Source organism: Cucumis sativus, chromosome 1, assembly GCF_000004075.3.
Source record: "Cucumis sativus cultivar 9930 chromosome 1, Cucumber_9930_V3, whole genome shotgun sequence".
Lineage (NCBI taxonomy): Eukaryota > Viridiplantae > Streptophyta > Magnoliopsida > Cucurbitales > Cucurbitaceae > Cucumis > Cucumis sativus.
Window position 1 is genome coordinate 25,850,770 of NC_026655.2, and position 22,845 is coordinate 25,873,614.

General features: G+C 33.9%; 4 protein-coding genes across 9 annotated transcripts; 1 reads left to right on the forward strand and 3 right to left on the reverse strand.

Annotated features, from left to right (window-relative positions):
• Window positions 1–1,243: 1,243 nt before the first annotated feature.
• Window positions 1,244–1,615, reverse strand: LOC101207995. The gene has a single exon (XM_004144069.1). The coding sequence runs from the start codon at window positions 1,613–1,615 to the stop codon at window positions 1,244–1,246; it is 372 nt and encodes a 123-aa protein (XP_004144117.1).
• Window positions 1,616–3,425: 1,810 nt separating this feature from the next.
• Window positions 3,426–11,790, reverse strand: LOC101203156 (THO complex subunit 6). The gene is made up of 13 exons (XM_004143960.3): window positions 11,333–11,790; window positions 10,703–10,728; window positions 10,517–10,615; window positions 9,972–10,048; window positions 9,717–9,762; window positions 8,847–8,907; window positions 8,455–8,508; window positions 8,248–8,328; window positions 7,272–7,311; window positions 6,520–6,632; window positions 4,877–4,987; window positions 4,387–4,503; window positions 3,426–3,752 (listed from the first exon to the last, which is right to left on the reverse strand). Exons 1-13 carry the CDS (start codon window positions 11,525–11,527, stop codon window positions 3,663–3,665), a joined length of 1,110 nt encoding a protein of 369 aa, XP_004144008.1. The 5' UTR covers window positions 11,528–11,790; the 3' UTR covers window positions 3,426–3,662.
• A 388-nt stretch (window positions 11,791–12,178) lies between these two features.
• LOC101203401 (glycylpeptide N-tetradecanoyltransferase 1) lies at window positions 12,179–14,456 on the forward strand. Of its 2 annotated transcripts, none has more exons than XM_031889871.1 (2): window positions 12,179–12,358; window positions 12,645–14,456. In XM_031889871.1, the coding sequence occupies exon 2, from the start codon at window positions 12,720–12,722 to the stop codon at window positions 14,022–14,024; it is 1,305 nt and encodes a 434-aa protein (XP_031745731.1). In that variant the 5' UTR covers window positions 12,179–12,358; window positions 12,645–12,719; the 3' UTR covers window positions 14,025–14,456. The 2 variants fall into 2 exon arrangements, with proteins under 2 accessions (XP_031745731.1, XP_004144009.1); XM_004143961.3 differs by having other exon boundaries at window positions 12,182–12,358; window positions 12,660–14,456.
• A 2,723-nt stretch (window positions 14,457–17,179) lies between these two features.
• LOC101203815 lies at window positions 17,180–22,717 on the reverse strand. Of its 5 annotated transcripts, none has more exons than XR_004214055.1 (6): window positions 22,558–22,717; window positions 21,766–21,946; window positions 21,405–21,488; window positions 21,114–21,317; window positions 20,660–20,839; window positions 17,180–17,477 (listed from the first exon to the last, which is right to left on the reverse strand). XR_004214055.1 is itself a non-coding variant. In XM_031880182.1 (5 exons), exons 1-5 carry the CDS (start codon window positions 22,612–22,614, stop codon window positions 20,745–20,747), a joined length of 567 nt encoding a protein of 188 aa, XP_031736042.1. In that variant the 5' UTR covers window positions 22,615–22,717; the 3' UTR covers window positions 20,412–20,744. The 5 variants fall into 5 exon arrangements, 2 of the variants coding, with proteins under 2 accessions (XP_031736042.1, XP_011659996.1); XR_004214057.1 differs by lacking the exon at window positions 17,180–17,477 and adding an exon at window positions 17,479–17,778; XR_004214056.1 differs by lacking the exon at window positions 17,180–17,477 and adding an exon at window positions 19,647–20,328.
• Between the last annotated feature and the right edge of the window lie 128 nt (window positions 22,718–22,845).

A 22,845-nucleotide genomic window follows, 5' to 3' on the forward strand; every position in this document is an offset into this window, starting at 1 on the left:
CTTGAATGATAGCAAAAAAGAATATGGAGTTCTCAGTAACCTCATGGATGTAATGTAAAAAAAATAATGTTAAATACTTTCAAAGTTTTCTATATCATGAGCCAAAGCAATCGTGATGTTAGATTAGTTGAGATGTCTAAAAACGGGTTTGTGATTCATGATCTTCAACAAAACTCCTCCTACACATGTTCTTTCAAGATGGGGTCTATTTGGATTCATCATTTTTGAATTGAATCCCAATTTTTTTTTCTAGACCATTAGTACTGTATTAGATAACATGGAGTTTCCATTTCAAAATCAATTTGATAACGGAAGAAGCAACTCACGTATCTTATTAAGATTATGAGATCGCTTAATTTTTTCAATGTGCCTTCTTAACGGGCAATGATATCACTCTCTTCAGCAAACAAGCTTCATTTAGAAAGCTGAGAGTGGCCTTTGTGAAATTGAAAGCAAATGTATATAGCTAAAGCTTGCAAGGCTTAAAGAGGAGGAAGCACTATTTCCAGGTATCAAGTGTAAAAGAAGACAAAACCACACCTAGAACACAAATGAGATTCATGTCTTTACAATTCTAAACTGTTTCAACTTTCATATAACAAAACTGGAAATCAAAACAATTCTTATCAGACCCATCATAATAGATTCAAGATTCCAATTCTTAAGCTACAAAACCAGAAATCCTCAAATTGAGACATCAGAGAAGAAAGCAGGGGTTTGGTTTATCTTGAAATTCCTTAAATTTAATATCTAACGGTCCTGAACGACCTAAGTTGCATTCACATTTATCTTATTGACAAGTTTGATCCTAGAGTTTAGTAGAGTGAACTATAGGAACTCTTAACTCCATAGGCGCCTCATAGTTCGTAGTCTAATATTTTCTCTTTAATGCTATCATTACTCCCCATAAGCTCTCTACTGTTAGTGAACCAAATAAATCTCCATATCGATTCTTTTTCGTTTATATTTGCTTATTGATTTCTCAACCGTTTCTAAGAAGGGAGTAGAACTAAACTAAGTCGAACAAGTACAAAATGGATACAGGAACACAATCAATCCATATCTACTCATAAAACCATTATCCCCAATTCATTTGAAAAAAAGGAAAAGAAAGAATTTTATACTTCCAACAGTAGTTACACATTCAAACAAATTTCATAAATCATTCATAACATCAACAAACAGATTCTGAGATATTTCAGAAATTATAAGCTAAATTAAACAACAAAGAGTGGAAGAAAAGCTACCATCCAAAAACAACTCGAGAGCATCTTTCCTTAAGCCATCGGAAGCTTTTTCTTAGAGACCCTTTAACTTTGCCTTCCACAGAATAAACTTTATAGCTAGCAACTCTCCTCTTTCTCTGCATCTCCGGATCGTTGAAACTCCAACTCTTGGATGAGAATCCATTCGTCGATTTTCCTTTCTTGAGCTTCAAATCATTACCCATCTGGGTTCGACTTGGATTTGCAGAAGAAGCATAGGAAGCACTGTAACAACGAAAATCTTGCATACCCATTGCGCCAGAACCATTGGGTGTCCTTGATTCGGTTCCATGGTAGGTTTGAATCTGCATTCTCCCATCTGGGTATGAATTGGAGTTGAAATCGTCCATTGTATTGACTCAGGATCGGGAGATTTTGGTCAGTTTGTTGAAAAATTCAGCTCATGGAAGTGGAGGAGTGAAACCCCCTCCCCTCTTAAGGATATCCTTCTCAAAAGGGATCGAAAACCGAAATGGAACCCTCGAGGAGCTTTGAGCTTACGAGTGAAGGGAGCGATTTGTTGACAAATTCAAGCAGATTGTCGAATAAATGACCAACAAATAGGTAAGAGAAAGCCGAAAGTCCATAGTTGACCATTGTCCGTATCCCAAATTTTATGCTTTCTTTTGAAAAATATTACTTTCTCTCTTTAAGTAAAGTATGAAAGCGTTTTTTTTTTTTTTTTAGTCTCGAGGCTTTAAAACCAATTTAATGTAATATTTTCTAAAAAGATTTAAAAGGTCATATCAAACATTTAAAACAAAGAGGGCGGCAAGAACGTGTAAGCATTGCTATCTTATGAGTCTATCTCAAGCATTTATGTTCGTCTAATTGCTTGCTTGTTCTTCCAATTTTCTTAAATTTTAGCTACTATAAATGTTTTCAATTCGTTATTTGATATTATAAACACAACTTGGAATTCGAGGACAGCATGTTGGGTGAGAGTTTGGGACAATGGTTTCAAGATCTATTTAAAATTCAAAATTCAAAATTCATATTCTATTAATATATTATTAATGATTATGACTCTAAGTTTAGAGAAGTATAAATATATAAATTTTTTAGTCTAATGACATAGTTTATACACGTTTCTTTGTATTTCTCTCTTGTCATGTAACATTAACAAATATCTATATTAATGTAGCTAATTATGTGTTGGATATTAAAGAGGATAGTTTCTTAGTTTCAAAATGTTATTTTTCAATTTGTTCATTATGCTTTTAATCATACAACACATGCATTAGTTTGATTAGATTACTTAAGGTCAGTAGGTTTTCTGGTTGTTTCTCTCTGTTCGCAAAATTTTTCATTTTTTTTTTCTTTTTGGCCCTCAAACTTACATTTTGTACTTCAAAATTTCAAAAGTTACAATAATGACGTTTATAATTTGAAAAATGGGAAAGATTAAAAGATGGCGTTAAATTTGTTACTCCACCAAGTTAGTTCATTTGTCTTTGAAATTCCCATGTCGTTTTAAATTTCTAAAAACTACTATGACTAATTGACCTTTTCAACACCTCGCTTGAAAAATAAATATAAACATAATTTCAAAGGTTAAGAATGAACTCAATCTTTCAATTAAATATAAATCTACCTTTAGTTCATCCAATCTCAATCACTTTCAAATATTTGAAAGTGAGAATCTTATTTTAGCAATCACTAACATAGACTCCTACAAACGATATGGTATTATCACTCAAGCGTTGAATCTACTTTTGATATATTACAATCATTTTTGCATTGTGCTAACATCTACTAATACAATATCCTAGTATCATAGTAAACTATAAAACTTAAGACTATTTCTGAATATGGTAAAATGAACAAAAATATTTACAAAATATCATGGTCTATCTACGATGAACCACAATAGACAACTATCTATATTTATCTGTATCAGAGATAATAGTCTATCGTGGTGTATCACATGTAGATTGAAATATTTTACTATATTTATAATGCTTTTAGAAATTTTGTCATTTAAAAATAAATAATTTTTCTAAAACATAGCCTAATCTTATCCATAAGTGCTATGATTCTGTTGGAAATGGGAAACAAACGAAAATGTTCCAACCAAAACAGGAACACAGTCTAAAGGCAAGGGGATGAGAGGACCCCTACCCAAACGACTAATACAGAAGTGCTTTCCAATTGTCATGATTCTGTTGGAAATGGAAGTGTGGAAGTGTTCATATATATATATATATATATTATATTATATTCTAGGAATATCAATACTGACAAACTAATGTAATATAAAAAAAGACTAAAGAGGTTAATTATGTTCAATCTACATACCACAAGAAGAAAGTTTCTGGATTGAGAGGCAAAATACAGCACTTTCCAATTTCCAACAACATCCTCAACTGCTGCAGTAAAGCAATGTAAATCTCTTTTTTATCTGTATTGACAGCAGAATGTGCATAAGTGACTTCCAAACTGCGAGATAACATCGACGAGACCACCGTACCCTCCAACTGCTGCGACCTGAATAGACAAATAAACCATCCAAGAATGAGATAAGGATTATATCGTTTTATGAGCATTGGCCACAAATTGATGAGAGGTAGTTGTAGGATAGCCTAGGCAAGCTCATTGAATTTTGGTTATCCTCTCGGGAGTTCCATTATGGCATGATTCATTATGTAAAATATAATGATGAAATATTTGTTATATCATTACTGAACTCAAACGCTTAAATTGATGGGTTATGGTAAATTTGATCAAAACATTTCAACCCTCTACTTCACCTGTGGGCTTGAAAATTTTGTATAAGGTAGGAATCAATATTAATTGGAGAAACGATGATATTATGGGGGTTCGAACATAGAACTTCTAATACCAGGCTAAATCATCACTAAACCAAAAACACTAACGGATTATAAGATGTTGAATTCTTTACTTAGTGATGATAGCACCTAAAAACTAAATCCAACAACACCAAGGTTTGCATATAAAGTGTTGCTCCATTGGAATTGGCTTCAGAGTCCAATACTCAGTTCCAACTGATCGCTAACTTCTAATCTTCCCATAATGTCACGCTAAATTGAGAGAGACATGAAGAAGTTCCAAAGAGAGGACTAAGGAAACCAAAAGACAAAAGGAATTAAGTTATACATACGCCAGATGGATGCAATGCGACAGAAAAAGCTGACTGAGGGGCGCATTGTATTTGTGAAAGCACGGATCCATTTATGTCGAATCGAGTTAGAAATGGCTCTGCTCCAACACCTAATATCTGGTCATGGAGAGACAATAATGAACATATAATGGTGACAAAAAGATCTGGTATAGCAATAGATATTGAAGATGACAGTATTTGATTTACTCGTGCTAGTTTTCTAGATAACTTCTTCCTAGGCTCATGTCGTATCATGGTCATAATATGTATGCTTCTTAACTTGTAAGTCTGACAATAATTATGCAAGCAAAATGACCTTTTTGTAGCACTAAATCATGTACAAGAAATTTGGAAATAGATATATATATCTTGTCTGATCATCTAATGAAAAATGAAAACGTGACAGAGATTTCTGACCAATACCAAATTGCGAGCTAATTTCCATCAATTAAAATGTGGAAGTATAATCAGTTGGAGGAGAATGACTCACTTGATTATCACAAAAAACCATATCCTGCAATGAAGAACGGGTCAAAGTTTTTGAAATGAATTCAGAAGACGGAAGGTTCCAAACAGATATACTCCGACCATCAGCACAGGCCTAGCATAAAAAAAACATCACATGAGTGCCACACCATTGTACCAATCAATGCAGCGAGAGATATGCTTTCAGCAAAATGCAAGTCACGTCTACAACTTTTTCATATTTCTTGCATAGAACTGAAATGAAAAACGATGGAGCATTGTTTCAAATTTACAATTGACATTTTCTAAGTGAACGTGAACCAAACTCGCTTTTTCAAAACTTCATTGCCAAAAGGTTGAAGTTCTTAAAAAGGAAGTTCTAACTAGTGAGCTTGCCATTAACTAGTGTGTAAACAAAAAAGAAAAAAGAAAAGAAAGCTTAGCTAAACAATAATTGGAATAGGCTTTCACCTTAAGTGGTTGGAGATTCAATCCCTCAACCCCACAATTGTTGTGCTAAAAAATCTAGTGCGTAAACAATATCCAAAGTCATTGGGTAAAGAATTATTACAGTCTAAGAAAAGGAGGTTGGGAGTGTGGGTGAAGTCAAGAACCCTAGATATGAATATATTAGGACTATTAGTATCCATGTTTGTTGGGGACAGCATATTAGCAATTAGCTAGAGAGTTGGTTTTTATTATAAATAAAGGAAGTGAGTTGGGAACAAGGTTGGAAGAATTGAAAGAATTTCCAGGGTGGAAATTTGGGAAAGAAAGCCCTCTCGAAAGGCTATTGATATATTGTAATATGTCTATCTTTGAGTGCTCGTGTTTTTTGTGTTCTTGGAGTTTCTAAGGCATAGTAATTGAAGACTGACTTACAGAAGGCATGTGGGTTGCAACTTGCCAGTTGAAATCTACTTCAAGCCATCTAGAAGACAATTCCATTCAGAAAAAGTAGAGAGTGTTTCTATGCCTGCATTTCAAATAGAAAGTTTTTTTTTCCTTGAATGTAAAAACAACGGGAGGATAAGAAACAAAAGGCTAAGATCAAGTCAACTATCCTTCCTGTTCTAGGATAGCTGGAGAAAGGATAAAATTATTATAGGCCACTTGTAATTAGCTGTTACTCTCCTTGTCCCAAATGCCCCCAAAAGACTAATTACAAAATAATTTTGCATGGCAAGATATCCACCAAGAAGCCGAAGAATGATGAAGTAATATAAAGCCATTATCAAAATATTTTCCTTCAGGGGAAAAAATAACTTCCATAAAGAATAAGGAAGAATGGTGTTGGAAATAAGGGGCTAGTTGTGTGTTTATAGCCGCAAGGGTATTTTTATAATTAATTATACCCTAGTTTTATTTCCTTATTTGTAAAGGCTTATTGTGGTCTTTATATATTTTTCCCTCTTTTATTCTTTTGATTATTAGAAAATAATAAGAAAGGCTTCTATCGTGGAGGCGATTTTTCTTCCTGTACTAAGGTACTAAGGCTTTCTATGTATACCTTGTGTTTTCTTTTCTTTCTTTTTCAATAAATAGAAAACAACAAAATAAGACAACTGCACAGAAAACTCGTACCCAAATCTGTAGCTGTAAACACAAATTACTGATATTAGACAATACAAAGAAAAAAGGGAGAATTTCCTGATCTTAAGTACTTACCAACCAGCTTTCACTTGCATCAAGAGCAATGCATCTAACAAATGAGAAATGCCCTTTCAACTTCTTATCCTTAGCAGGGTCAATTAGTTGAATGCACTTTCCACTCTTGCAATCTGGTTTGGTTTGATAGATAAAAATGTATAAGATACAAAAAAAGCTCTAATAGTTTATGTTGGAGATGTTAACAATCCCACGTTGGAAAAACCAAAGAAACTCACACTCCATATAATATAGATGGACTACTCCTCTCATTGCCAGTTGGTTTTCAGATGAAACCTCATACTATCAAACATGGTACTACAGCCCATTAAACCCAAACGGGTATTCGGTCCGAGATAGGTGAACCCAAAGAGGCACCATCTTGAGAAGACATGTTGGAGATATTAAAAGTCCTACATTGAAAAAACCAAGGAGACTCACCTCCATATCATATAGATGAGCTACTCCTCTCGTTGCCTATTAATTTTGAGATGGAACCTCATACTATCAAACAATTTACATATTCCCAAAATTCTCCCAACCCAAATTTACCAGCTAATAAAGTAAAGATTGCAATTGATTGAAGACTGATAACGAAAGAGAATTCAAACCCGTGTTCTTTTTTAGAAGTCCTAACCACCATGCTAAATTATGTTCTCTCAACAAATTTATGGTTGTTAAAGGGAATTTTTAATACGCATGATACAAGTGCAGAAACAAAATGGTTAAGCCTTCTCAGATTGATAAATATATATAAATACATAGTTCCCTACCCCATATTCGTGCTGTACCATCTTCTGAACCAGTTATGATCTGGAATTCAAGGTGTGAAACAAATAGTGTGAATATACATGAAAAGTACCGTTCAGAATCTAGTGATTATTACATGTTTTGAAACATAAAACTGAAAGAAAAACCATAACAAGTGAAGACATAATAATTGATTTTGAAAGTGGACCAACAATAATTATAAAGTATCTATACTTTCAGAAGTGAATTTAATTGACATAGTGTTAGAAACTTAGAGCTTGATGACAGAACATGAAACCATTGATCATGAAGGAGGAAAAGAAGAACTTGAAGCAGATCTCAAGAATTTCATGCTTTCCATAGATGTATAGGAAAATGGCAACACTCTACTACTTGCATACCTAAACTATAATTCCAATAGAAGAGTAGCAGGCACAGAAATAGGCTCCTGATTCATTAATTTACATCAACAGACAATCAAGTCTGGAGGCAATAAGTGAGACAACCGAGGATGAAATTAGAAGTTAATAAGAGCGCAAACATTTAGTGAGACAGATTACTTAGACTCGGGGGGTTGTGAAGGACAGTGTTGTGTGGAGATAAAGTTGAAAATAAAGAAGAGAGGTAGCCAAAGGCAAAACAAGAAAAAATTTTAGCCAGAGAAGTCAATTTCTGGGGGAGTAGGAACTCTCTTAAGATTCCAGTTTTCATCCAGATCCCTTTGATGCTTCACTTGTTTACTCAACTGTCCTACAACTTCAAGACCTTCATCTCAACTATCCTATCCATCTACGCCTAATGTTCTTTTATCTGTGCCAGTATACTTCCTTGAAATAACATTTTCTTCCAATTCATTACTAGTCAACCTGCCAGGAGGATGACCACAATCAAGACAAAAGAACAAACTATGCTAGTCTATACAAAATACAAAAGAGGGTTAATGTAGAAATGAAGATTAAAATCTACAGTACAAAGAAGCAAAAGAAGGAAAGACTGTACTTGATTGACAGTGTTTCGCGCAACAATACAGTGCAAGTAGTCAGAGTGCCCCTTAAACACCATCTTAACTTTACCGCTCTCCTGGAAATTGAAAACGCAAAAAGCTAGAAACTCAGTTAGAGCTAAGAGGAAGTTAATTCTTTGGCTGCAAAGAAAATATGAACGGGAACTTTTACGGTTACACCATCCACCTTAAAATACACGTACCAAATCCCAACAATACGCACAAGAATCTCCAGCAGCAGAGAAAATGGATCCACTCTGTAAAATACAAATAAAATAAGATATCACCTCATCTGTTCTTTTTCTTCTACTCTTTTCATTTTGTGTGTGGATAAGAAGCGATCCTAATCTAAACCTTACTACGTGTATATATATATAATTAAGTAGTATTTTAATTAAATTATTAAGAGTACACCAAAGATAATGATTAATTAATCTTGATAACAATAAAGATCTATTTGTGGATGTAATCAACATTATTAATAAAGAAAAATTCTATATAATAGAATCATACTTGCAACGTCAAAAATCATGTGAAATACACGTGTCTGCTTACAAGTTATAGAATAAGAGAGGGAAATATCAAAATTATTAACCTGGGCATCAGTAGCAATTGCATTATTTTCAGGGATTGGAGAAAGAGCACCCCAAGGACCTCTAGAAGACAGCAATAAGATACATGAAAAAATAAGAGGGCATTGAAGACATAATCACATGCGCTAAGGAAAAAAATTCATATCTATTTTATCTTCAGCTTAGTTATAAATCAGAAATTAGACAAATACAAAGCTATGTTAGACAAATCTATCCAAGGAAAAAAATAAAAGCATCCTTGCTTATATGTTGAACATTTTCCAAGAGCAGCTGCTGTATTAATAGATATAGATGATTAGATAAACCAATAAACATCTGATTAAGGTGTCAAAAAGACAATACTTGAAAGTTGGGATTGATGTTCAACATGGAAAGTTCCAGATAGATATTTCAAGTATTAGGGTCTGTTTCTTATAAATTAGAAGAAAGTAGTACGAAACATAAAACCAGTGATTTTCCTTTTTGTATAATATTATTCAGAAAATATTAAATTTTAGGTTTAAATATAAGTTAGGAACTTGTACTTGTAGCCTTTGGTCATTTTGGTCTCTTGGCTTTCAAAATGTTCATTTCAGTTTATATACTTACAACTTTTGTTCATTTTAGTCTATGTATTTTCAAAACGTCCATTTTCGCTTTTGCACTTTAAAAAAGTGACCACTTTTCAAAAGTACGAGAACCAAAATGGACCAAAGCTAAAAAACAGGTACCAAACAAAATACAAATCTAAATCTAATAAATGCCAATGGTAGAATTATATATCTTTTAACAACCAAATCATTTCCAGAATCCACCAGGTTATCTACAGGCTGAATTAGAATGCCAACGAAAAATAAGTAAAGAAAAACACAAAATATTTGTCAATAGCCTACTTGAATTGAGGATTGATCAGGTCCATTACAGGCTCAATATGACTACCTGGAGTAACAAGAAAGGAATGAAATTATAACAGTTGAAAATTGAAACAATACACCTGGTCAAAAACCTTAAATGAGTGAGAACAGAACAAGAAAATGGAACTTTCAGATGGTAAAAAAAAGCAAACGAAAAAACTGCCCCTGTGATACTCCTACCGATAACCTGTGATACTCCTACAGATAACAAATATATAAACTATTACGGATTACCTTGCAAAGAAATGGGCACTTTTATATCTGTACAATCTCTCCACCTCCATCCTCGAATGTGACCATCATCCCCACAGCTAAAATGTTGTGCACAATCAATCAGATATTTCAATCAAGAAGATAAGAACAAGCCCAAGTTTTTCTCCCATTCCATCTTGCCGTTTAACTCAATTTTACAATCTGTAGGTATATCTTTATTCTTCAATGACTATAAATTCAATAAACAATCAGAGCATTTAGGCAGTTTTGAAGCTCAAATAAGTACAAGTCAATTAATTTAAGAAAACTACGAGATCACCCTTTGGAAGTTGAAATAATGGATATCCAACAACTATGTTTATGGATTCATCTCACCATCCAAAGAAATAGCCATAATAAACATACATATACGTTCAAATTAGCTTTAGAATCAGCGTTGAGGTCATTGGGATGAGATGACAAATACAATTACAATACTCAATTTAGAACTAGAATGAAATTTCCAAGAAATGAAAGAATAAAAAGAAAGTCGCCACACTATTTATAGTATTGGGAGAGAGAGGAACCTCAGTAATAGAGTATTGTCACCATTATCGTAAAATTTGACATCATACGTGGGCCCATCGTGCCCTTGAAGGAAGCAATTAGGCTCTGCTGCTAACAAACTAAAGGAAGGCACATAGTGAAACATTATTACAAGTTTGCAGTCGGAAATTTAGAAATAACTTGAAACAAGAGATAAATGGACTTGCCTTTTAGTATTTCCATAACCAAATTGCTGAAACAGGCATGAAAAATAGGTATAATCAGGATAAGAGTTCGTAAGACGCACAACTAGTCCGAAACTACTAATGAAGAACAAAGAGGAACTCTAGAGGAACTCTAGAGGGATACAGGCACTGAACACCAAATACACAAAATAAACTTTTTTCTTCTGCAACCACATATTGTTTGAATAAATCATCGTAAGAAGTGGCAAGTATTCTGCAACCCATGATAAAACTTTGAAATGGTAGCACTAAATATGATCGTAAAATAATCCAATTCTTTCATATCAAGTATTAATACTCATTATCATAAATGGGAAACCTAGAGGTCAAATCGTTCCAACATGTGTCTTATCCAGTTCGCATTTCATCTGTTTGTCTAGATCACAAACAATTTACCGATATTTGAGTTTGTTTGCAGATTGAATATAAAATTTGCCAAGAGTTAAGTTCTGAGGATTCAATGTGAGTGAGTAAAAAATGGATCGGTTAAGAAAGAATTTTGGTTGTAAACATGGTATTGGCCCTTCACTAGTCTAACCAAAGAAGCCCCCGAAAATCATAGGCAAATCAAACAACAAAATGACTATCAATATCAAGAATCAAGAATCTTACGAGCTTAGAGATGCAAGAAGCGATAGAGTAAGAGGCAACGGATCCATCACTGGATGCAGCCACAATGGTCTCAGGGCAGCCATTTAAAGAAGGCGCCCATGCAGTTCTGAACACAGTACGAGTTTGAATCTCTCTTTCTTTATATATACTCTCTCTGTAGGCAGCTTCGTCCCAATTCGTTGCGTCCCCCAACATTTGATAATCGGTTGCTACAGCTCAATTTTCAGTCGCTCGATATTTGCTTCAAACGACAATAGTGAAGCTGTCAGCTCAGTTGCGGCGGCGTGACTGCCAGAAAATGACGCCGGAAAATCGGATAACGGCCTTTGATGGCTCCCCGGAGAAACTTCGTGAAGCAACTGCCTGAATTGTGAAGCCGACGCTGTTAGTAGAGCGGTGTCGTCGTTTTGTGGTGAACGACGAATAGCAATCGGCAAGTAACAAACGACATGACGTTCTGTTTAAGAAAAACAATAATAATAAAATTATTATAATGTAACATTTAATTTTAAAAACGAAAAACAAAAATAATGTATGTTTGTTGATTTTGCTTTCTGTTTTTTAAAAACAAAATGTTTTTTTAAAAAATGGTTTATTTTATTTTTAACTATTTCTAATTTAATTGACCAAAAATTGTATTAATTATTGTTTACATTCGTTTTTTAAAATTAGTCTTAAAACAAAAAACAGAAAACAAATGAGGAATTACGAAAGACATTTTTACAATTTTAGAATGGAAAAACCCTAAAATTTACGGAGTGGTAAAGGGGGGAAAGATGAAGGCCCAAAAGCCCGCCTCGCAATTCACGAAAGCCCATCGTCATCTCCAACGAAGAATTTGATCGATCGAAGCAGGAAAAAGAGAGAAAAAAAATGGACTTTTAAATAACCCTAATAGCCATTTCCGTCGCACTCGCAACCTCACTTGTCCAATTTTCAAGCGCTCAATCAAATTCCACTTCACCTTTCAGGATCTGATTCTCTCATCCCACAAGTTTCTTCCTCAACTCATTCTTTAACCTTCAGGTTCTTCCTTATCTTCCATATTCATTCTATTCTTTTCACCTGATTCGCTTCTTCAGTTTTGTTTCTTTTCATTTCGTTGACCGTGTGACTGATACTCACATCCGGATGTGAAATTTTGCATTGGCTTTTGAAGAATTTCATTGTTTTACCCTTTTTGGATTTTGTACCATTTTTGAAGATCTGTTGATTGTTTATCGAGTTCATGCTGTTTTTTTTTTTTTTTCTGGCTATGAAATATACATATGTTGCTTTTATGCTATTGGGCTTTCTTAGAAAGATTTTGAAGATTGTGGTTTGTCAGGTTATTCTGATCAAGTGGAAGGATTTTGATTGATTGTTAAAGTTGAAATATTTTGTTGAGATGGAGGATAACAATAGTTCTCCAGGATCTCCTAAGGAAAACCCAGATCAGGAAAATGAAGCAGGAAAAATTACTAAGGATGATGGCTCATTGGAGAACATGGTTAGGAGGATTCAAGATTCTATGTCCATTGGCAAAAGGCACAAATTCTGGGAAACTCAACCTGTTGGACAATTTAAGGACATTGGGGATTCTAGTTTGTCTGATGGGCCAATTGAACCACCAACTCCATTATCCGAGATTAAACAAGAGCCTTATAATCTTCCTAGTTCCTATGAATGGACAACTTGTGATATGGACTCTGAAGAGACTTGTATGGAGGTGTACAATCTCTTGAAGAATAATTATGTTGAAGACGATGAAAACTTGTTCAGATTCAATTATTCCAAGGAATTTCTTGGTTGGGCTTTGAGACCTCCAGGGTACTACCCAAGCTGGCATATTGGAGTTCGTGCTAAAGCTTCCAAGAAGTTGGTTGCTTTCATCAGTGGTGTCCCTGCTAGAATCCGGGCGCGCAATGACGTTGTGAAGATGGCAGAGATCAATTTCTTGTGTGTTCACAAGAAGCTTAGATCGAAGAGACTTGCTCCTGTTATGATCAAAGAGGTCACTAGGAGGGTTCACCTGGAAAATATATTTCAAGCAGCTTATACAGCTGGGGTGGTTCTTCCAACCCCAATAACAACTTGCCAATATTGGCACAGATCTTTGAACCCAAAGAAGCTAATTGATGTTGGGTTTTCAAGGCTTGGGGCAAGGATGACAATGAGTCGAACCATTAAACTTTATAAGTTACCAGATTCACCTGCTACCCCCGGATTTCGAAAAATGGAACTTCGTGATGTCCCTTCTGTTACTAGGCTTCTTAGAAACTACTTGAGCCAGTTTATTGTTGCCCCAGATTTTGATGAAACCGACGTAGAGCATTGGCTACTTCCCAAGGAGAGCGTTGTCGACAGTTTCTTGGTTGAGAGTCCCGAAACTCATGAAGTCACTGACTTCTGCAGCTTCTATACACTTCCTTCATCCATTCTTGGAAACCAAACATACTCAACTTTGAAGGCAGCTTATTCATATTACAACGTCTCCACCAAAACTCCATTGTTACAGTTGATGAATGATGCTCTTATTGTCGCTAAACAGAGAGACTTTGACGTGTTCAATGCATTGGATGTCATGGAGAATGAATCCTTCCTGAAGGAACTAAAATTTGGTCCAGGTGATGGGCAACTTCACTATTACCTGTATAATTATCGGATTCGAGATGCATTGAAACCAAGTGAACTTGGCCTTGTACTTCTATAGTTGGGGGGATTTGTTACTGTTTTGGTTTGATACTGTGAACCAGAAAATAATTGGTCATTTTCTATTGGTGGCTAGGGTTTGATGATGCATTTTTCTTTTCTTTTGTCCTTCTGTGTCAACAGCAAAGCACTAAGCACAAAAACATCAAGAGTATGAGAGAGAGAGAAAAAACTTTGCCGGATAATGTAAAATGTTATGCAGATTTTTCACTCTGTTGGCTTTCTAATTTCTGTAGAATTTTCTTCTTTTTTCCTCTTTTTTTTTTTTTCGGCCCCATCCTTCCAGGATTTGAAGGTGCAGCCAGTTTGTATTATGGAATTGCATACATTTTCCTACACTTGTATGGCCCCATCATATGCTTATTCCTTGTCCATTGGTATGATCTATCCATCCCCATGTTCTTTGAATAGAGAGGATCACTTAAACTTGAAATTTTGTGGAAAGATTTGTTCAATCAACTCGTTATTTTGTTCCCAATTGATTACATTCTTCTAACTATCCCATTTAACTTGTATCTTCCTATTCGTTTCTTTCAATGAACTTTGTTTACGTTGGATTTCTAACGATGACACACGGAAGTGAGCTAAACTCATTTTGGCTCTTGTCTTATGCAAGTAAAATATATTATCTAAAAAACTCGATTTTATTTACTCTTTTTTGGTGAAAAAATTGTTTAAAACACACCTCAAAATCTATTTTGATTGGTTAACAAACACTGATTTTTCTAATCACATACTTTTAAATTAAACATTTGAAAATATATTTCAAACACATTTTAAAGAAAATATTCTTTGAGATGTATCTATTAAAACATTTATATTTGCTTTGTAGGAAATTGAATGATACAAATTTTGAATGATTTTTAAATGTTGCTTTCGTCTTTTAAATTTAACCTTTTTACGATAGGAATTTTGAAGTGATCGTATTTTTTTTCAAAGATTTAAATGAAAATAAGAAGTTGAGTTTTGAAGTTTAAAGAAGTAATTTGTTTTTTGTTTTTCATTACATTTAAATTTGAACCTTTCGTGAGGTATTAAGGGAGTGTTTAGGCCATTTAGTCGGTTGAGTAATATTAAGTTTTTAACTAAACAAAATGTTTGACTCACAAATTTTATAAGTTAGTATTAAATAACTCAACTACACCAACTTTAATAATGTTTGTTATTGAAGTTTGTACATTTATCAAGAAACTTCATCTTCTCTTATATCTTCTTCTCTCTTTCTAGTGTTTTTGTGACTCCACCCGTCAGTCACCGTCGACAATCAACTCTGACGACATGCTTTAACAATCAACTTTGACAACCTTTGTCTAAGACTATTGTTGCGTAGCTTCGATGGAATCTTTCAACAACCACATTCATCAATTACTTCCAACAATCACCTCTAGTAACCATCTCTTAATGTCTAACTGAGCATGACTACCACCTCTAACAACCAACATCAACGATAACTTTCGATGAGCAACTCCAACAACCATATGTTAAAAAAAAATGGGTTAGTGAAAGTGTTTATAAACATAAAAATTAAAATTATTAGTCCATAGTATTCGATGGTTGTCTTATATATATGTATATAGTAATGAAGCATTATTAGAAACACTTTGAGTATACCACCAAACCAAACAATCTTCGGTATAGAAAAAAAGTTTTGAGATAATATAACCAAATAAATTCGAATTTTTGTTTGAGATAGTCTATAAAAAAAAATGTTTATATGTAAATGACTTTTAAAACCATTTCAATGCAAGATTGAAATTCAATCACTAATGAATAACACTAGGCTTGTCACTTATTTGTTCGACATTCAAGGACTCTACCAACATATTGTGTGTGTGAAAAGAAAGGGTAAAATAAACAAAGAAAGAAAATGAAATATGGAAAAGAAAGGAGGAAGAAGAAATTACAAAAACGAAAATGAAAAAGGGATAGAAGGCTAATTCAAATATTATTAGTTAATATTATGTTATCGTTGAAAGGGATTCATATTTTGAAATGTAAGTGTCCATTCAGAAGGCAATAAAATTGATATCAAACAATGTAACTTATGCTAATGGAATGTGATTGTTAGAATGGTGGTTGTTACACATCTAATAAATGCCTATTTTCATGTGTGTGAAATGCATTATAAAACAAAAACAAAATTAAAATAGAAATAGTTACAAATATAATAATTAGATTCAAAATAATAATCGTTCAACTTTGGTATATGTTCTCTCCCAAAAGCTTAAAGTAGTCCTAATTGTTCCTTCAGACTTAAAAACAAAATGAATTAGCAAATAAAAAATAATAAAAAGAAACATTTTTAAAAATAGTAAAACTATTTACCAAATATAGTAAAATTCATCCTAATTCTTTATTTTATTAAAAAAAATTTCAATACTTTATAAATAGTTTCAATTCTTTTTTATCCTTAGACAATTTTTCTTCCCATATCAAATTTTCTAATAAAGAAAAATGCAAATTATGGAAGATAGAAAATTTTTACAAAATATTTACCCTATCAATTTTTTTTTTTTTTTTGTCTTTGGTGTTCTTTTTCAAAGTGAAATATTTTTTTCTATTTTTAAAAAAAATTAAAGTAAAACATTTGGGTTACAAAAATCGGTTTTTTCTTTTTACTTTTTACTTTTCAAATTAATTTGGCATCCCCTCTTCTTCATCTAATCTACATCTTCATGAATGGCTTCTTTGATGCTCCCAATTCCAACTCAAAGACTTGAGTATGTACCCAAATTGCAGAGGCTTCCAAACCACCGACAATGGGTCTACCCCTAAAGACACCACATGGGTTCAAAATGGTGGTAATCCAAAAATCTCAATTGCACACAAGAGATTTCTGTTATAGATGATTCATATTTTCTGGATTAAGATTTTAAGATAAAAGTTAAGTATATGCTCTTACATTTAGTGGGGTTATTCCTTCACCATTCAATCATTTTTCAACAAAATTATCCAAACAGTTTGAAGTGAACAAATTTAAGGTTGGGGCGGAGGAGTAGAAAGAAATTGAGAAGAAATATAAAAATAAGGAAAAGAGAGAGAGAGAGAATTTGACGAAAAAGATGAGGATGAAGAAGAAAGAGAAGATGAAACGGGAAGAGAAACTAAATGAAAAAGTAAAAACCGATTTTTTTAACCCAAATGTTTGATTTTGAATTTTTTAACCCACATTTATTATATAAACTAATTTGGTATTTTTTTAACATAAAACTCCAATTAAAAATCTGTCTTACACACAACCGAACTAGTCTTTCAAATTTTCAAAAGATTCAACACCAAACCAAACTTGAACTGAGCTCATCGAACTAGCCCAATTGAGCTTTGAGATTCCTTCAACAATTGCTCAACAAATAGGCAAGTAGAATAGTGAGTTTCTGTCTTTCTGACACTCCTTCAAGAACATAAAACTCACAAGGCAGAGTTTTGAGCATCTAAGATCATATAACCAGCAAAGCTAAAACAGAAAAGAATCCAAGTGAGCTAGTCATATAGTCAATCCCGCATGTTTCATTCACAATAATTCAATTAGTCTATTTCAATTCTATTTAAAAGCAAATACTCGTTCAGGAAATCCTAAGAAGCAGATAAGCTCATCGACCAATCCTCGTCATAGTTTCTAGGCTCTTTGAAGTGTGGTTGTTCATCCAAGCTCGCTCCATCCAAAACTTTTGTGTCATTGAATTAAGTTTTGAAGCCAAGAGTTAATGTGTACATGAGTTCAAAAGATTGTTGTTTGGGGTGCAGAAATATTGAACCTACAGTTTGAAAGTCTGTGTTTGAGGTATAAAATTAAGCTATAAAGTCAGGTTTTGTTGTAATATAAAAAAGTATACTTTTTCTTTTATGTTAGTAGAAAAATTTTAAAATGTTAAAATAATTTATCACTGAGTAATCACATGTGGACAGTTGTTGCTGGAGTTGGTTGTCAATAATGGTGAGGTATTCATTGGAGAGAAGAGGAAGGGAAGATGAGATTTATGGATAAATGTGCAAACTCACTAGTGAGGTTGAGTTAGTTAACATCAACTTATGAAGATAACTAACTCAACTCAACTTAGTGGACCAATCATACCTACAATTCCATATGGATCTGGTATTGTCTTCAATCAACGGTGTGGTTTTGTAGATTCTTTTATGAGCTCAGTTCAACAATTATGCAAGCCAACCCTTGACCAAAGCACAAGCACTCAGAATCCAACTCTACCAATCAAGGATCGTAACATGTCACCACTAATTTAAGATTTTCTGTTTAAAAAATACTTGTTATACCTCTCACCAGATTTCTATTGGAAGCTAAGCTCAAAGACAGTAATAAAATGAGTAATAATGATTTCCAATGTGCTCCCAAATATTCCATCCAACTACTTTTCAGAAGGCAAACAGAAAAATAATCTCTATTTTCTATGAGAATAGGAAATGGTAATTGGCACAATTTACCTCCTTTATATCCTAAAGCATAAATGCTGTCTCCTCTTCGTGACGAAGTTATTTAATGTGATCTCAAAGTTAATTATCACTATCTTTTTAAATTATAATTTATTGCTTGCTACGTGTCGACACCAAGATGGCCACTTATAATAACATTAACCCTAATCTTTCTCTCATCACCACTCTTCCTCTATAAAGATGGCTGTTAGCAAAATCAATAATCCCCCTAGTGTCCCACTAGTAGCAAAGCACATCGATGGGTCAGTCTATATATTTACTATACAAAACTCTCCAAATTCTTTGTTTACTTCTACGACAACATTAAGTCAGCAATAAATGGAATCTTGATATTCTAGAAACTCCTTTCTCAGTACCCTTTTGACGATTGGGTCCCTTTAATCCATTTCCTGAAAGCTTCATTATTTTTAAAACTACAAGTTCAAGATCACATAAAATTAATATCCAACAAAAAAATTGACAATAAACATGGTTGAGGGTTACACCAGTCAAGGCTTAAAGCTCATGGATGGGTTCCTACCATTGGAAACTAGGAGGGGAATGGAGAAGCATGTGTCCCAAAGGAAAAAGTGATAAACTTTGGTTGGCCAAACTAGCCGAGCCAAGAGAATTATATTAATCAAGACATAACTGAGTCGAGCTCAACTTTTCCATCCTTCAATCTCGAGGGTTGCAACCAGCCTGACACCGCCGATGTTATATGTAATCACATGCGAGTGCTAATAGATACTAGAGAAATTTATAAATAGACATATTTGACAACCCCAAGGAGAGGAAGCAAGTGAACTCCAAAAGAGAACACTAACTTTACTTCTTGTGTTCAGATGAACTATACACTTGTGTTTTAACTTGGATGTTAGAGTGTGGTCGATTAGACAACACATCAATGTGAGTACTCTCTCACAAGTCCGCTCGAACTAGACTAAAGAAGCAACCTGACAGATAGACAGCCCACAAAGGACTCACAAAAGAACTCCCACACCAACAAATACTATAAAATCTAAAGATGATCTGAGATAGGTGGGTATAAGGCCTGGATTAGATGCTTTCTTTGTGAACAGAAGAAATGTTATCAGTGTCTCACTGAAAAAATGTTAAAAATTATCACTCAGTAAAGGACCAGCAATTTTATTGCACATGTGACCTGTAACAAAGAAACATTTAAAATCGGTTCCAATGGGCTAAGAATAATTTTGTTCATTGACGTCTAATAGTGCCCACTCCCCAACCAAGTGGTGTAATTACTTCCAATCAGAGCTTTATGATAGGGCGACCAATAAGAGTTTAAAGCAGATATTAATTATGTTTTTTTAAGAAGAAACAGAAGTAACCTTCCTACAAATATCAGTAATTAGTATTGTTTTATATCAAACCAGATCAACCATCCAAATCTCTATTTCTGTTGCAACTTATCCACGTTTTCCAGTATAACTTACTAGCTGAAGGAAAATTTGCTCAACATACGGAAGGTAATCTCAAGGAAGGTGACAGAAGAGAGGGAGCACACATAGTTATTTTCTTGCATGGCCGCTTATGCTAGATATTCTGTGTGCTTTCTCTCTCTCTGTCACCAGTCGTAATACTAAGCTTAGTCTCTATCTCAATCAGCTCCTCCTTTCCTTTTCCTACATGTTTGTATGAAGATAGTCAACTGCATCATCATTTCTGTTTCATTAACATATTGTTCCCTTTTCAGTCTTCGAAAACTTGATATTTCTAACTTTGTTGAATTTGAAAAGTGAACATTGTCGCCTGATTCTATAGCGTTAAAGTGCTTCATGATACTTTCTACTTTAACTGAATTTTTGAACAAAATCATTATCAACAAGGGAGGCCACATCCGAATAGTAGTTTTATTCCTGCGGTTGAACCAGGTACCAACTTTAAGTTAGCCTTCTGTTTCTAAACTACCCTTCGAAGGTTAAAAACAATTACCAACAGCTTGTATCCTTCAACCTCAGAGATAGACCAGTAAGACACCACTAATATTGTGGCTTACAGAAAAAGGAGAAAAATACAGAGATGATCTTTTCAGAAGAGAAGATGCTCGGTTTATATATTTACAGGCTATAGCATATTGCTGGTTTGCTTGTACACGGCATGCATACATATATTCATATTCTAGTTTCCTTGCAGTAAGATGATATCATGTTGTTTGTTCATCCGAAACCATAGTATATTGCAACTGACCTTTTCAGTGATTTGAAGATCGTGAGGTGTTTAAAGCAGTGGAAGCTCATAGAACATAAAAGGAGTCTATTTGACAAGAACTCAGTCAGCCATCCACTTGAGTAAATTCTAAAGCATTTGCATCTGGATCTCTTGTAAAGATTGCTGGCCTTCCTGACTTGCTAAGCGTATAGGGAATACCTGCATGATCCGACAGTAAAGTATGAAACGTAGATATATCTCTCTCACAGCACACACAAATATATACATTTTCTCATGTCAAAACAAACTTTCATTAAGACAAAATAGGAAAGAATAAGGGGGCATCCAAAAAAGAAGAAACCCACAACAAAAGGAAACCCGTTTTTTTAGTATCGGCTACGAATTAATAAATGTAATTCTACCATTATGTCTGGACAATTTTGTAACATGAAAAGTAACAAGCTATTCCCCTTTGTTAAGGGAAGATTTTTACCAGCTTTATCAAGAATTGCTTTCAACTTTGATACATCCCTTATTCCAAGACAAGTGTGACGATCGCGGCCTCCATGTTCAGGTCGTCCAGTTAAAGGATCAGGGTTTGGAAGTTCCATCAAATGAATCATCTCAGCACCCACCCACAACCAAGCACCTCTATAAGGAAGCTTATCGTGTGGCCTTGCTTCGTTTATTTGAAGACCTATTTTACAGTTGAAATTCATCCTTTAAAGTATACCACCTATGAATATTCAACGTGCATTTAATGATCAACAGAGAATTGACTTGCCTAGAATATTTAGATAAAAGTGAAGTGATCTCTCAAGATTCTCGCAGAGTACTCCAACATGGTGAACGCCAACGGCTCCATAATCTATAGTTCAATAGAACTCAGTAAACATCTCCAAACAAAAGAAAAGGAAAAGTGGCAACTATTAATATCTTAGGCACATTTTGTTCACACCTCACTAAACACAAATATGAGCAAAACTAACAGATTTCCCCTATTTCATTCATCAATGAAATGTTTCTATTTCCAAAAAAAAAAATGGCAGTCAAATTTATTCCATAAGAGAGATTAAGTTAGCTTAACGTGCATGTGTGAAGCAATGATCCAACGTATGGGAACATATTTAGAACATGAAGGTTACCATTCTCAACATCAATTTCAATTGGCTCTTTATCCTTCTCAAGCACATCTTGCTCAATGCCCCCCTTGGCTCTTGTTGTAAAGCAACTTCCATGATAACCACAACCACCAACCCTTTCAATTTTCCCATGTTTTTTAAATGAAGAGTTTGTAGATATAGAACTGAAATTGGGAAGATTCACCTGTTCTTCAGAAGAAGAAAAAAAACGGCCAAGACTCATTTAACATTGCAAAGAAAATGAAATTACACGACAGTAATTGAAAGCATCACTAAAAAAAAGGAGGGAATACTCTATTACCATTTTCTTTCCATACAAATATCAATTCTAAAAATGAACTTACCAATTCATTTTTTAATTTCCGGTTATTGAAAATTAAGCTTAATTCCTCCCGATTACAAGAGTTGAATTCTTAACCAAATTCCAAAGACAACCAAATTTATAAAAAATAAAATAAAACAACTAGTTGTTTTAGTTTTCAAATTTTGGTTCGGTTTTTGAATAAGAAATTTAGAGTTGAAATGAATGTTTACAGGCTTAAATTTCAAAACCCAAAAACCAAACGGTTACCAAAACCTCAAAGAAATTGCAATTGTTTTCACAAATTTCCTCCCGAACGAACACATCCTAAACTCTAGGAAAACTTCAACTAAAAAATTCGCAAACAATCTAGAAATCGATAACTACGCTACAAGTTACATAAACACAGACAAAAAGAAAATGACTCGACAAAGAAATAGACGATAAATAAAAACAGTTATTGAAACTTTTAGGTTCAGTAGAAGAAAGGACACCTTGCGTCGCAGATTAATGGGGGATGGCGGAGTTGATAGGCTGAGAAGGGACGCCATTACTGAGCAGCTCGGCCCTCACTTTATCTTGACGATGAACTGAGCATTTGTGGCGCGTTTAAGAACCGATGAAATGAAAGCCACATTTTTTTATGGCCACTTATGTAAATATGAATAATATACTTCCAATTTGCAAATATGAACAACTATTAAATAAAAAGAAAATTAGATCAATTTGCAAATTTATCAAACCACAATGATTCAATTCTAATTTTTAAATTTGGTACTAAA